The sequence below is a fragment of the Nyctereutes procyonoides genome, unplaced genomic scaffold, assembly GCF_905146905.1.
Source record: "Nyctereutes procyonoides isolate TBG_1078 unplaced genomic scaffold, NYPRO_anot_genome, whole genome shotgun sequence".
Taxonomy (NCBI): domain Eukaryota; kingdom Metazoa; phylum Chordata; class Mammalia; order Carnivora; family Canidae; genus Nyctereutes; species Nyctereutes procyonoides.
The window spans coordinates 25774023-25790159 of NW_026575051.1; the positions used below are offsets into that span (position 1 = coordinate 25774023).

General features: G+C 36.1%; 1 protein-coding gene across 1 annotated transcript in view; it reads right to left on the reverse strand.

The window, feature by feature from the left end:
- The window catches only part of KHDRBS2 (KH RNA binding domain containing, signal transduction associated 2), a 546592-nt gene that overhangs the window by 168100 nt on the left and 362355 nt on the right, over positions 1-16137 (reverse strand). Inside the window, exon 6 of the mRNA XM_055330453.1 lies at positions 15394-15592. Coding sequence (XP_055186428.1) covers positions 15394-15592 — 199 coding nt within the window. The remainder of the gene's footprint in view (positions 1-15393; positions 15593-16137) is intronic.

The following is a 16137-nucleotide window of genomic DNA, read 5'->3' on the forward strand; positions in this document are numbered from 1 at the left end:
GGACCTGAAGATACAGGACAAAAGGTAGGAAGCCAGAGAGTTGGAAATGACCAGAAAATATATTGGGATAATGACAGTTCCGCAATCCTATCGAATATCTTCTAAATACTCTCCTAGGAGTGTAGATGGAAAATTCAATGGAGGCAATATGGAAGAGGAAGAAAATCTTTCTAGTAATCAGAAAGCCTTAGTTTTTCTTCCCTCTGTCTCACCTGCAATGCATTTGGGCTTGATGCTTCCCTCTCTGACTCACCCTGGCTAGCTTCCTCGGGGTCTTACAGCTCACCCAGATCTACACCTGAGGGGCTGCAGAGGTCCTGCAGACAGAGAACTAACTTCTGAGATAATAAATATAAAACTAGCAGGCAAAACAAAACAAAATACTTGTTCCTCACTATTATGTAACTGGGGCAAGGGCTAAAATTGCCTTTGACAGATGGATGCTTCTAAAAAAATAGTGTAAAAACCACTGTGTTATGATATTATGTTTAAAACATCTCTTTAGAAAGTGGCTCAAAGCATTTGGCTGAAAAGAATTCCAGAGTCATCATATGACTACATTATATTATCTTACTTACAGTAAAAAAAAATTATCATTTTCCTCTTCTAAATCTTTTAAAAATTTCATTTAAAGATTGTGGCTTTCATAAACAATTGTCTAAAATGTTTTCCAACTGAAGCTTTTATCACAATATAGACAAGCTGGAAAATGGAAAAGAGGTGTGATTAAAAAAATAATATTGAGAAGGTGGGGGAATGGGAAGATGTTGGTCAAAGGGGACAAACTCCTACCTGTAATATAAATAAGATCTGAGGATCTAATGTACAGTATATACATATAATTAATAATACTTATTATATACTCGAAAGTTAAGAGAGTAGATGTTAAATGTTACCACCACACACAAAAGTAATTATGTGAGAGGATGGAAGTGTTAATTAACCTTATTGTAATAATTCTGTAATACATAAATGTATCTAATCATCACATTGTACACCTTATGTTTATGTGTGTTATATGTCACAAATATGTTATTGTGTGGGAAATATTAGAAAGGGAGACAGAACATAAAGACTCCTAACTCTGGGAAACGAACTAGGTGGAAGGGGAGGAGGGCGGGGGGGTGGGGGTGAATGGGTGACGGGCACTGAAGGGGACACTTGATGGGATGAGCACTGGGTGTTATTCTGTATGTTGGTAAATTGAACACCAATAAAAAATTAATTTATTTAAAAAATATGTTATTGTGTTTATATAAAATAACTCAATGAAGCTGGAAAAAAGAAACTAATTGCCATAAATAATTTTTTAAAAGGACAAATATTTTCTGGGATAAATGACTTCTAAGCCAAAAATAAAAAAATATTGAATAATATTCTATATTTAGATTAAAGTCTTTTGAACAATGACCAGAATTCTGGAATTAGTTTGGTCTAATTAATTTACTATATCTTCCATAATGTCTCCCATTGTCCCCTGTGATCTACTATACTTACTACCGAGATTATTACATAGGCTTTCAATGGTGATCCTTGTCTTTGGTGGCTACTTGTCCCAGTCCCTGCTGATATGCACAGTTACATATTAATCCTCAGAATCTCAGTAACATTCAGCCAGTCCTCACAACTTACAATTAAATTCTAAGAATTTTTTCCACAACTCATGTTGTTACTTTGCCCCAACTCATCTTTCAAGTCCCACCACACCCTCTGCAAAGTCCTTGTTTTTATTTGTTCACTAGAGACCAGGAAGATTGACTAGATGGTTCCTTGAAATATTCCACTCATTTCTTTTCTATTGGTATCACTTGCAACTAACTGTCCAGATGGTATTTTTGCTAAGCTTCCCTACAGACAGCAGCACAGGGTGGGCTGGAGCCAGGTTGTTTGGTGTGAAATCCCAGCTTTGCCGCTCCTTACCTGGAAAATGTTGGCTTGGCTAATGCACCTCTCCCTACATGTAATTTTTCCTAGCTAAGAAAGTAATAGTACTTAACTCTAAGAACTGCCAGGAAGGTAACTTGAGCCTATGAGTGTTTAACATCCAGGCAAGCACTTGGAATATGTTAAGTAGGGTACTGTTATAGCCTGGAGACTATGAGCACTGCCCTTGGAATCTTACTTATATATACCAGCCCTGCCACTTACTGGGCAGCTAACTTTGGGCATACTACTTAACCTCTTCCAACCTCAGTTTCCTTGACTATAAAATGTGAATAATACTAACGTATAACATTGTGGCAAATATTAAATGCTGAAAATAACTTTGCATAGTGTCTGGCTCATGGGAAGTACTTAATTATATTAATTGTTTCCATTATCATTATCATAATAATTATGATTATAATTGTTGGGTTTTCTGGCTACTTTTAATATTCTAGACTTCCAAAGAACTTCAGAATGCATATAACTGCTCCAATCTTTTCTATCCTGACTCTATAAAGTTGAAGATTATTGGTTGGTTGCTTTTCCCTTAAATGCCTATATTTGCACTATATCAAATAACATCAGAACTGATTAGTTCTTTGACCTGAGTGGAATAATACAGATATGTTTAATTTAATGGGATTTCCAGCAGGTGTCATAACTACTTTATACTCAGTTTGTGAGGTAGGTCAGGAAAATATCAGTATGTATCTAACAATAAAGTCTTGAGCCCTCTCTCACACATTACATTTTGCCCTGAACCTGTAAGCTTTGATTTTGGTGCAAGTATGTTACCTGTCGCACTTTAAAGCCAGGAGCTTTGCCTTTACATCTTTATATCCAACAAGGTATTAGTTTTGAAGACAGACCTGTCTGGCTCTGCTATCAGACAGGTGACTGACAGATTGATCTAATTCTTTGAGACCAAAACTCCTTAATGTTAAAACAAATGAGAGGATTATACCTCTTACTCTTCCTCATTTTTGTGAGATTATGTACGTAAAAGCCCTAACATACAGTAGAAACTCATTAAAAGTGACCTTTTTTTATCCCCCGTACTTCTTTTGGAAATTAATATCATATAGAATGGGCATTCAATAAATATTAAGTTGAATCAAATAGCACAATATACTTTAATATTTTAAGAATATATATGAATTTAATATATCAAGAATCATGTAATTAAGAGTAAACAGCACAGTATATTTTAATATATTAAGAATATATTTGATGTATATTGACGTTGCTACTAACTGTATTGGCTACATCAATTTAGGATTTTTCTCTTTGCTTTCTGATTTATTTTTGTTTTTATTCTTGGTCAAAATCTCATTTGCAAATGAAACACAGTAAGAGTAGGCTCGTGATATTATTTATTTTTATATTCTCATTATATACATAAAATTAATAAGTTGAAATTTTATATTTTAGGCAATAGGAGGAGATTGATGTTTCTTAAAAGAGTGATATGATAAAGTCACCGTTTTAGGAACACTAATCTGAGTTTAGCATTTGAAACAAAAGCAAAGAAAGAATTAAATATGGTTTTTATGTTTTGGGGGGCTCAACTAGACAGAATTAGACAAATTGAGAGGAATTCTAACTTGGGAGGTATCGCTGAATGGTTTAGATGCATGGGTATAGGAAGAGAGGTACTGTTTGAATGGAAATAACTAGAGACTCTCGAACAAATAGGTCAATAGGGAGAGTCAGGGTTTAAGACAGCTTTAGAAATGAAAGCTGAAAATGTGGTGTTAGGAGAAAATATGGTGTTATTAGACCTGTAAGGAGCTTAGAATAGAAAAAAAGGGGAATACAGCTGGACAAAACCTGTTAGTTTGGGAAGAAATCTTATTGGAAATTGTCTGGGAAGAAGATGATTTGGTGGACTTATTTGGGCTGATTATTTGTTGCCTACTTTACAATGAAAATGATCATATTCTGTTGTCTAAATTTTAAGACTATATTTTCTTATGTAGAAGAAAATCTTAAATGTGATCCAGGCATGAAATGAAATACATATTTTGTTTTATTGTTTTTAAACTTGATGTGTGTAATCCCATTCTGTAGTTTATTGCTTAAAATGCTTTAACTTTCTTTTGGCATGTAAAACAGAATAGACATGTTTGGCAAATATCTGATTTCAAACAGAAGAATCAGTTTTGGCTTAATGGGTAAGTACTTATTTACCTACTAAATCCACAGAAATATCTCCTAAAACCTTTTCTTACCTCCTGGGTATGTTTTCTACATGACAGTATACTATCTTCTTATCTCCACAACTGTTAACTCTGTACAGCTGGATAGAGTTTTTGAAAGAAATAAGAGACCAGGAGAAATGGATACTGTTACATGATTTCTATAAATCTTGTTTCCAAAAAGGAGCTACTTTTAAAACAATAAAGGAAAATTAAATTCCTTCCTTTTGTTTATATTTTGCTCTTGGTTTCTTTGGGAATGTCAGTAACTAAAAAAATAAATAAAATGCAAAGGATCTGTACTTGTGTGTGCTCACCCATATGTGCATGTGTGTGTGTATGTGTGTGACTTCTAGAAGGTTTTCAGGTTTCTGATGAGGGAAGACACAATAACAAGAGAAATTTGGACCCCATAAACCTAACTGGTAGATTTGCTTAGGGTGAGGGCTCAAATATTTTCATATGTCCTGCTCCTGACTGACTTCTTGTAAATTTTAGAAATGTTTGAACCTCAACACGGGTGCCAGATGATTAGTTTAGTTAATTGGAAGATATATGAGAGACTGTGTTCATGATTTTCTGCTCTTTTTGTAATATCTATTAGAAAATGCATTGCAAGAAAAGTCAGGAAATCTACGACTGGCATTTTCAGGTGTGTGACTTTCATTCAGTCATTCATTCTCTGAACCTTAATTTTTCAACATCAAATAAAGTAATGTACTCAATAAAACTCTCTGTAATATCCAAAAGCATATGATAGTCTTTTGCATTCAGGAGACTCTACATAAATGATGGAGTGAGGTAGGTGAGGTACATTAGATCATGTCTCACTCTTTTTACAGTTGTGGGACATATTGTCCTGGAAAGAGACTGTGATGAATTTCAGCATGATGACAGGCAGAGCACTGGGAATTCTGAAGTCATCAGTACCATCAGGTGTAATTGTAATCAGAAGAGGTTTTGGTGCAGTGCAACCATCTGGCCTGGACAAATGCTTCAATGGTTTGGCTAAGGAATCCTCCTAATCTCTAAGCTTAGTTGACTTAATTTGCCTATTTGCGAAAATCTGTTTCAGTATATTTCTACTAGAATTTCACCAGTGTGGAAGTGGTACAACATTTAACAGCCAGGATAACTCAGGCCCCAACCAATCAGATCTGAAGTCTGCCCCAGCAGAATGGACACCAGCTGGTGTCCTATACTTGCGCAGACCAGATGACTGTATCAGTGGTGGGTACCAGTTACTATTCCAGCTAGTAATTTATTATTCTGCAAAAGCATACATTTCAGCCATATTATTAATAAAAAATATTGCCGTGTAACAGAAATTACAACATGGGCTGACATTACAGCAAAGGACATTGGCTTTTATTTTCAAGTAGTTACATCTAGTATGCTATGAGGGAAAGAACAACAAGAATATTAAAAGCAAAATCTCTTTCATTTCCTATGACACACATCCCCATGACTCATATTAAATGAGCTTGTTATTTTTAATTTTTTCTTATGCCAAGAATAGAAAAAAAGAAAAGGAAGATTTTGGACTTATTTGTGGAGGTTGAGAAGAAGAAAGAAAAGATCACCTTAGAGAACAAATTGCTCATCCTTTACATCCTAATCCTTCTCTCCAGCCCTCACACCGGCTGTGCCCAACACTCTCCAGCTCTGTAACCATGGCAGTGGAAAATAGAGAACAGAACACTTTTTAAAAAGATTTATTTATTTGAGAGAGGGAGAGAGAACACAGAGGGAGAGGGAGCAGCAGACTCCCCACTGAGCAGGGAGCCTAATGTGGGGCTCAATCCCAGGACCCTGAGGCAGGACCTGAGCTGAAGGCAAATGTTTTAACCCACTGAATCACCCAGGGACCCTAGAAACAGATAACTTTATATGAGTGTTTATAGGTCAGACGTTCTAAGAATGAATGTGAATACATCAAGGGATAGGAAAAAATAAAAAGCCCCTTAGTGGCATATTCTCTACTTTGTTTCTAAGACATATAAGATAGAATTAATCCATAACATGGTTTCATATAAAGGGAAAGTACAGTTTCCCATCTCTAATAATGAAGAGATTTTGTCTTAATTCAAATGCTGAGGTTATTAAAAGTTATCGCAAAGAACATTTGTAGCTTCCCCAGTAGAAGCTTTTAACTCCTAAGATACTTAGAAAATAATCACAAAGTTGCGTGCGTGATGGGAAGATTTATCAGCTAAGATTTTCAAGTTAAAGGGGGAATTTACAAAGAAAGAGGGCCAAAATATGGACAAGGATCAGTCCTACATAACTATTCCTATTTGGCTTTCTGCAAAAGCCACTGGAAATCTAAGTAGTTGGCCAGTTGTATTTAAGAGGTTTTGTTTGCCAGAAAATGTTAAGGGTGGTGTTGGCAAAACACACAGAATATTGCTTTTTGACCAGCAAAAGAAAAATGATTTTAGGTTTCTTAGGTTTGATTTGTCATCCTGTATAAGGTCTTATTTTTTTTAGTGGGGACATAGTCATCAAAATCATAATCAACTCAGAAGAAAAAAAGATATAAAAACTATCAATTTGTACCCAACATAGCCTCTTAACATATCTATAGAAAGAAATTAAGGCTCAGTTCGCTTTTATTATGAATACTTTGGTCATGTGTCTGAAGCAAAGAGAAAATAATATGACCTAAAATACATTAATTATGTTAAAAACAAAAGGTTGGTAGAACTCTGGAAGGCTGCAATGGCAGTTTTGGGGCATATTTGCCACTGTTCTCCTTCCTATGTCTATAGCAGACACTGCAAAAACACTATAGCAGCAGAGCAGAGAGGAAACTTTGGAATACTTTATAACATCTCCCATCAGCTAGAAGTCATATCAAAAAGGCACACAGAGGAAACTTATTTTCATCCTTGTAAGTGTTACAAAAGACATTAGTCATCATGGCAATTATAAGGTACAGGTTTGGATACAATCCTTAGTGTTGTGGCCAATAGAAGAATCTGCATCTGTTCTAAAATGACTTAAAATCTAAAACATAATGCTAGAAGAAGGACGGTTTATTCAAGCTTCAACTTCAGAAGGAAAATGCACACAATTTTAAAAGATAACATCTTTTATTATTGGGAAATAATTTAATATTGTAATAGTCCTTAAATACCACTACCTTTTTATGGAGATTTAAACCATAGCAGTATTATGTCCATCTTACAGTTTCAAAAAATATTTCCTTACCCTCTCACATGTTTTAGTTAGTTTAAATATTAGTTACATTTCAAAAAAAAAAAAAAAACCTACAGTGCATTCTGGTAAATTAGTCCCTACGAAGAGGATACTAGAACATGGAACTCAAACAAGAATGTTTAATGGAATACAAATATCTAATCTAGAAACTCTAATAAAAATCTCCCTTCGCTGGATGAAGGCTCTTGGCTATTATACAGAAAACCACCACACGTGGCTATCCTCAAAATGCATTATAGATCAGGCTCATAATCTTTCCTTCCACAAAAATGGCACAAGAATTGATTTCAATTATCATTTAATACTTATTTCCCTCTCCTGTCAAAAAATGTTCCATACACATGAAATTGAAGGTTGGCAGCCTGAACTCATTTATGGAAATTTTAAGGACTATTGATTTACCAGTGAATTTTCTAGTTCTCTCATTGTTACTGGAAGGATGCCTCAGAGTTGTAATCAGATGATAGGATGGGCTCGAATTTTGATAGGCTTAGTTAAGACTGATGGAAAGAAAAGCTTTGCAAAAATTTGTCAAAATGAATTTTATAAATTAGGTTAACATGATTGATTATACATGGCCAAATTGCTCATGTAGCATTGAACTGCCATTTCTTCTTGCTTTTTTGTGTCCTCATACCCCATTTTGGTATCTGGGTATTAACTGTTGGGAAAAAATTAAAAACTTTAAAAATGACAATTTTAAAAAAATAACTAGGTTTCTGTCTTTGCAAATGGGAAACTATTTTGTGTACCTGAGGGTTTTGTTTTGTTCTTTATGCTACACCAACATATACGCTACAAATAAGTGTTTATTTAAGCAAATACTTATGTTATCAGTATACTTTTATAGAATGTAATGGTCTGATGGATACTTCTGGAAATTGTGTGTATTTATCTGCACATTTATTTCTCCCATGCAACCTTTGTTTAAAGGATAGCATCTCCACAAGGAATAGCATACTTATCAGCAGCACCCTAGCTGAGCACAGCAGAATAGACTTTCAGTACCAGATAGAAAATAAGTTACACAATTTTTTTTCTTTAAATAATACTCCACTCCACTCTTGTAGCTCTACATATATCATCCACTTTCCTCATAAATGTTGCCATTGTTTTCTTCTCTGGGGGACAGACCAAGAGTTTGTGGGTCTTAGAGATACACAATTTTGCATTCTATCTTTTTTTAAAAAGTCACAAAACCATAACTATATATTAGACATGAAAATGAATATTTATTTTGAATGACAAAAGCAATCACAACTAACTGCAAAATTTTAAAAACTGAAAATACAAACATCACAAAACCCAGAAAGCACTACAGTATTTTTATTAACTAGCTGCCTAATACACTCCTAGATTATTTTTCCTATTTTTTGAAAGCATAGTTTTTGATCACCTTTACTATGACAATGACTTTATAATATTTTTGGTAGGGAGAAGAACTTCAGTTGTTTTCCTCTCCTCTAGCATGGTTGACAGAGAAACATCTGTTATTATCAGTAGTTTTGAAAGTTTCCTTCAGTTTCACAACTTATTAGGGGGTTACGTTCTAGACTATGAGGATTACTGTCAACTCTGGGGAAGCCTCTATCACGTTTCTCTCAGATCTGTCATCATGATCTGGATGATATGGAAAAGTTTTTGACAGAACATTTCTGGCCACAGACAATTCAAATTGTGTTTCTCCATCACTGACCACATGTTTTCAGCACTAGTGTTGTAGTTCCTAGGTTAAGTGACAGACCTGCGTCCATGAGTATTTGTGTCATGATATCAGGTGAGATGGGAAAGAGTATTCCTGGAGTCATTTCTATAACAGAAAATTAGCAATAGCTAAACATACAAATGAAACATCCTACTAAACTCAAGGCGAATGATTTCACCAATAGCCTTGTCTGCTTACACCGCCAGACCCAAAGGGAAGTGTGACAGGTACGGAAGTGATCTCGATTGTTAGCAGGTGAAGGACCTTATCTCTGCAACTGAGAGACATGGCCCTGTGAGCCCATGTACAAGCCTTGGAAAGGAGTTTCTCTAGCTTCAAAGTCCATTCTGCGCTGCCTGCCCCTCCCTGTTACAGCCCTCACTCCTGTTGTACTCTTATCCCTCATACAGGCATACTTTTGTGTGAGCCTTGCCTGGTTTTTCCTATTCCTTTCACATCTGCTTGTCACAAACCCTACATTTTCAGTGTTATCTTTAGCCTTGATACTTTCAATCCCATTCCTATGCTTACATAAATCAGGTCCACATCTCAGGAAGCCTCGCTGCTGTTGATTCTTTAAATCGTCTCTCTTTTCTTTACTCTGTCCTCAAACTCACGCTAATAGTTAGAATGATAAAATTCCTCCAAATCTTTATCTTCTGCTCAAAAATCTTCAGGTAGCCTTTAATTAGTCAGTAACATTAGAACCTCAGCCTCTGAGGTTGTCTGGAATCCTATATTATGTCCACTGCTATCTTAAATGAACTCTATTTCCCCAAATTGTTCTCCCAGATTCTTTAGATTTCCTCTGAAAGGTCCCTCTTCTTGTTTTCCCCCTTTTTATTCCTTTCTGCATGGAGCTTTCTATCTCTACTCGCTACTTGTCAAATTTGTACTTACTCATCTTAGTTTGCTCTTGCTATCTTCCTTGCCCTCTTAGAGGTTTTCTAAAATGTCCATTGCCATGGTGATAATTCTCTCTAAAGCAGGTGTCATCTCTATTTGACATCTAATATATGCTGTGTTGTACTTTCATTCAATACTTATATAAAACATGTATTTATGTTCCTGAGTGTGCACAGGTATAACATCATCCCAACAGTATCGTAAGTAGGTTCCATTCCATTGCTATCACTAAGCACTTTACTTAGAACTGCAAAGATAAAATAAATTTAACAAATACTTTCTTCCTTGAGGATGTTTAAATCTTGTGAGAGAAGATGAGAGCAAAACTTACTTCTAATAGAATAAGAGTCCTATACAGCAATTACATAGTCTTTGTTAATTGTTAGACTGTCTCTTCCACTAGATGGCATGCTTTTGAGAGTAGAGGCCATGGCTCTTTTACTACAGTTTTTCTATTTCTAGCATCTAGTTTCTGGAGATATTGAGTTTTCCATAGTTGGAGATGGTCCTGTAGAGGCTGGCTACAGGGGAATACAAACACTGACAAGGGATCTGGATGGAAGGCAGGAAGTACAAATGGTCTGTATCACTGGATGTGGGTTTTCGGTGAGGCAAGTACTTTGTAGGGTATCTTCTGATGACAAAGGCACAGCGGTCTGGAGACCAAAAACCGTATGCAAGACTCAATTTCGAGCTTTAGTGTCATATACTAGAATACCTCATCAATAACTGGTTGTCATGTTATTGTGAGATTAAGTGAATTAATATGGTGACTGGAACCAGGTAGCCATTCAGAAGTTTATGTTTTGGTTTACTTTCTCTTAACATGCTTCCATTGATTGAGTTGATCAGCTTCCTATTTTGTTATATGGGAGATATTTTGAACTCTATTCTTCAATTCCCTAAATCTACTTCAATCATGATGATGGATCTGTAAACTTTAAATGTACCTCTTAGTAGAAAGTCAGTGAGAAGAAACTTTAAGATACTTACAGTCTGGATTAGAATGTGTAACAATTAAAGAGAAATTCACACTTTTTTAAGACTTTGCTAACACTAATGACGGTTTTAAACGGCAATCTCATTTACTGTAAGCTTTTGCTTGTCAGGCAAGCTGCAAGGAATGGATATGATTACCTATATACATTCTGTGTGGTCAGAAATTTAATGCTGGGACCCAGCAGGAGAGAAAGAAAAGTCTGAAAAGAGAACTGGCTCACAGTGTCATCTATAATAAAGGGAACCTTTTCTAAGAAATTTTGTCTGAAAGTTAAGAACTCTTTTGAGATTTTTACCGTCAACTCAGCATGGTGCTATTATTTTGTTACTGAGACACTTAAACTTTTGTTTTTCTTACCCCTTACAGAGGAATCAATAGTTTAAAATTAGAGCAGAGTGTTAATCTCAAGTGTTGAGCTTGGTACTGAGTTTGAGTATTGAGCTTGGCACTGTGATGGCAAAGATTGCTGTCAGTAGCTTATCAGCCATGTTTTAAACTCTGTACATATTCATTGTTTACAGGGAAAAATTAAATATGACATATGACAGGTTTTAATAAAACATGGCATAAAAGGGTTTTTAAAGAATAGTTATCTTTTTCCCATTATCAAGAGTATGTTATTGGAGACAGGATATTTGCCAAGTTCATATTTTCTCTTTCTCTGGAAACTAGTGTCTCCCCATATTATCGTTGGGGTTGGGTTCCCAATAACCATGCTTACATTGTGTGAACTTGACCCTTACCCTATCCTTGCCACTGGTGGCTAATAAGTAGTAGATCTCAGACTTAATTTCCAGACACCATCCTCCAGTCATAGCTGACTGACTAGCATTGGCCACTTGCGAAGTCTGGGTGAATAGGATTCCCTCACCTGGGGATCTAGACTAGGATTGAGAGACAGATAAACTAGTCAGGATCTGTAGGTGACAAGAACTGATCACAAGTGTGGCAGCCCTAGGGTGGACATATGTTGATCAGATAAGCCAACATATCCACTCTGTAAACTAAAGTGAATGGAAACATATATGCAGAAAACAGAAATGAGATATGAGGAGATATTCTTGACAATTTCCTAGTGCCTCGTTCTAAACCTTTCGTAAGGCCTGATGGCATGCCTATTACTGAACTTCATTAGTCTATATTCATAGAATGCCCCCCTATGTCTGTTGTGGGCTTTTAGTTCATTCATTCAGCAGGGATTTATGTCACACATACTATGTCTCAGGAAAGAGATAACAGAATCAAGATTAGGCTCTGGGTTTCCTGAACTGTGGGGCTGTTTACAGGGCAGGATATATTTTCTGTTTCTCATTTTGCAATTTTAAGATTGATGATTTTAAACACTGCTACCTGATACAGTATAAAAGATATGTGAGATGAACACATTTCCCTTTTCCAGTAGAAAGGAAAATCCAAGCAGAAGGGACATCCAAGCCTTCGCAGGTTTATAGATCACACAGCCAGTGACACGGTGAGAGTGCAGACCTCGGGCTGCTGCTGTTGTGTGTTTCACAAGTCAGGGCCTGTTCCCCCAGCAACACTACTGACTTGCCTACAGGCCAGACTTTCCGCTTCCTTCCCCTGCACTCCTCATTTCAATAAATGATCGCTCAGTTCAATCTGCTTGTTCAGTCCAAGGGTCAGGTTAGCCAGCACTTCACAGAAACTTAACAAAAATTTCCTTTTCGTTTCTTTTTTCATGAGTTTTACCTCTAGTCCATCATCAGATCCTCAGAGATCACTTTGCCAATGCTCTCAGTCTCTGATCTCTTCTTGTTCCCACCAAGTCATTATTTTGTCCACAGAGCAGACTCCAAGGAGTCACTCATCGGTCTCTGTTTCTACCAACCCCCGTCCCTACCCCATATTCTGTTCTCCATGATATCGGTGGAATAAACCTCTTGAAATGTAAATCTGATCATGCCAGTCTCCTACCCAAAACTCCAACAGCACCATGAAATGGCCTGTCCATCTCTTGACCTTAAACTATCTCTGCATTGCATACTCTGCTCCGGCTTTCATGTCCTCCTTCATTTCCCAAATATTCCAAGCAGGTTTCATGTCAGGACATTCATGCTCGCTGTTTCCTTTACCAAGGATGATTTTTATGGAGGCAGCCTCTTAGCCTGGCCCTTTGCTTCACTGGGCATTTGTTCAAGTCCTCCCTGCAAAGCACCTCCCTAACAGCTCCTGTGAGGGTAGCGCCCCCCCTCCACCTCTCACCAGAACAGTTCTCTGTGCCTGGCATTACTTCATTCATTTACTAATATATGTTTGGTTTTTGTCTCCTCCCAATGACACGTACACTTTATGAAAGCAGATATTTGGTCTGTTTTAGTCACAGCTACCTCTCCAGGACCTTCACAACAGTGCCCGAAACAAGAGCGAGGCTCGTGAAATGACTGAGTGAATGAATCAAAGGGACCAGAATCTTTAAAATCTAAGTAAAAAATTCAGATTATATGGCTTCATATATTTCCTTTTACTTACTTTAAGAACTACCCTCCTCCGAGGTCCCCCTTCAGAATATAATCTTCCTCAATTGTGTTTCTATAAACTCTTTTAAGTTTTTGTACCTTACTGTTTGGCCTGCCTTCCAGTAATTTATCCAACTCTAAGTTGGAATGCACATGAAAGGCTACAGCGTTTCCTTAGCTGCACCCAAGCCTACAATGTTTTGCCAATCTTATTCTCTTTCACAGTACCCTACATGCCAGGTAAAATTTCTGATAAATAACAATGATGACCACTATAACCTAAAAAGGTTTTCTCTCTCTTTTAATTTTTGAAATAAAGATCTGATTGCTTTAACTTCTATTTGGAAGATACAAACACATCATAGCAACAATGTACCTAAATAAAGATGGCAGAGCCAAAAGGTTTCTCAGTGATTAAAAAAAAAAAAAAAATCCCATCACTCCTGTTGTGGATTTTTAATTGATCCATTTAACAAGTACTTATTTTATATATACTATACTATATATATACTATATATATATACTATATATATTATATACACTATACTATATATATACTATATATATTATATATACTATACTATATATATTATACTTTATATTTACTATACTATATATTTTATATATACTATGTCTTATGAATCAAGACTAGGCTCTGTGTTTTCTGACCTCCGGTCTTATTTACAGGGTATGATATATTTTCAGTTTCTAATTTTGCGATATTAAGATTGTCTAAAGATTTTAAATATTGATACCCGATACTGTATAAAATATAGTTTTTTGGTATAAAAGATACTCTAGATGAACACATTTCCCCTTTTCCCATAGAAATGGATTTCTAAACTTAATTTTTCTTTATTCTTGCAAATATTAGTCAATGTTCTGTACTAAGCAGTAACGTTATTCCCAAATACCAATATACTTTAAGCACTAATACATTCTTAGTGATATCTATTAATCATGGTCACTTTATTTTGGGGTAAGTTTTACTTGGTTGTTAAACAGTGCATTAAACATTTATGTGTTTTGAGTGCCCAGGATGTGACAGTAACTGTCCTTAAAGAGTTTATGTTTAATAAGTGACTATTCACAAAGGGCATTTAAGAAGACAGCCTGTCTGTTAATGGTTGAATGAAATAACACCTAGACTAGGGATGAGCCAGATAGAAAGGTTAAAGGCAACATGAATCTGTTTCATAGGGTGATTGGCTTGCATCAATTCACTTTAACATTTATAGTAGATTCACTATGGTTATGCTAGTGAATAGGAAACTGTCCCTTTATATAATTTTCACAATATTCCAGTCATGGGGACTTGAATACAATGTAACCAGTAGAATATCAAGGACCTGGATGAAAGGCCAAAGGGTGTATCCAGTGACACAGTGTTTGGGAAGGGAGGGGGAGGCATATAGACACTGTTTCTTCTGCTTATTCTATATTTTTTGAATTCTTCATATCTTCCAATCCCATATGTTTCATATGGTGAAAGAGAGAGCAAGGATATTTAAATGAAAGACCAGTCACATGGTCTTACATTCTTATCAAATGATGTTTATGATATAATCCATTATATCTGTCAAATACTTCTGAGTGAGTTTTATGCTCATCTTTAACATGTCCCAGAAGAAACTTCTGAATATTTGACAATTTATATTATATTCATAATTATTTCCATTTTGAGATTGACCTCCTAAGGAATAAGAAAATCTCAGGATAGTTTGATTCTTAAAATGCAAACTATTTATCTGGTACCAATAATCATGGCACCTGTAAAATAGAAGGTTTTTTCAAAATGTTCTTGTTTAAAGGCACTGCTTAAATTCTGTTGCATATGACATTTGTTTTCTTCAACAAACATCATCTGCTACATTCATGATATATGAATGTCTTTGAGAGACAGCCTGGAACCCAATCAAATGAACACTTCCCAACAACTGATTTTTTGAGGGTACTTACATATTCTTCATAAGCTTCGTGGGCTGGAGGAGGAGGTGCCCTATATCCCGGTACTGTTGGTGCCCCTCGGGCTCGTGGGGTAGGGACACCTCTTGCTACAGGGGGCACTGGAAGAGCTCCACGAGCCACAGTAGTCCCTCGAGGGGTGAGTACACCTCGTCCAAGTGGTGGGGGAGGAGGAATGGCACCTCCACGGCCCCTAGGAGAAACAGGTATGTACAGATGAGAAACCAGTGATGGGAGACAGAAACTAACACAGAGTTCTCATCTTACCTCCATATGATGGGAAGGAAACCAAATTTATTTGTATACACAAGTGTCTGTTTGTGTGCATGTGTATGTAATTGTTTCTTTCATATATAAAGTATTTTGACCTCTACCGCAGAATAAATTTTGTAAACGATGGCTATGACTTACTCATAATGAAAATCATGTAAAATATTTTAATATAAGATGAAAAAAAAAACATCCAAATACAAACCAATCCACTCTCATTTTATTCCAGATTTGCCAAGAAGACCCAAATCAGAGCTTCAGCTATCATATAAGTATTCCCTGCTTTAGGTATTCCCTGCTTTTCAAAAGTTCACTTTATGCCAACTTTGCCTTTTAGCACCTGTTTTCACTAATGAAAGAAATCAGATGTCTGCTTTTATGAAAAAAAGATGAAAAGCAAAAGTAACATTCAGCATTTGTTTTGTAGCAAGCCATTATAGGGGCAGGGTGCTCCCGGAGCAGCCAGAG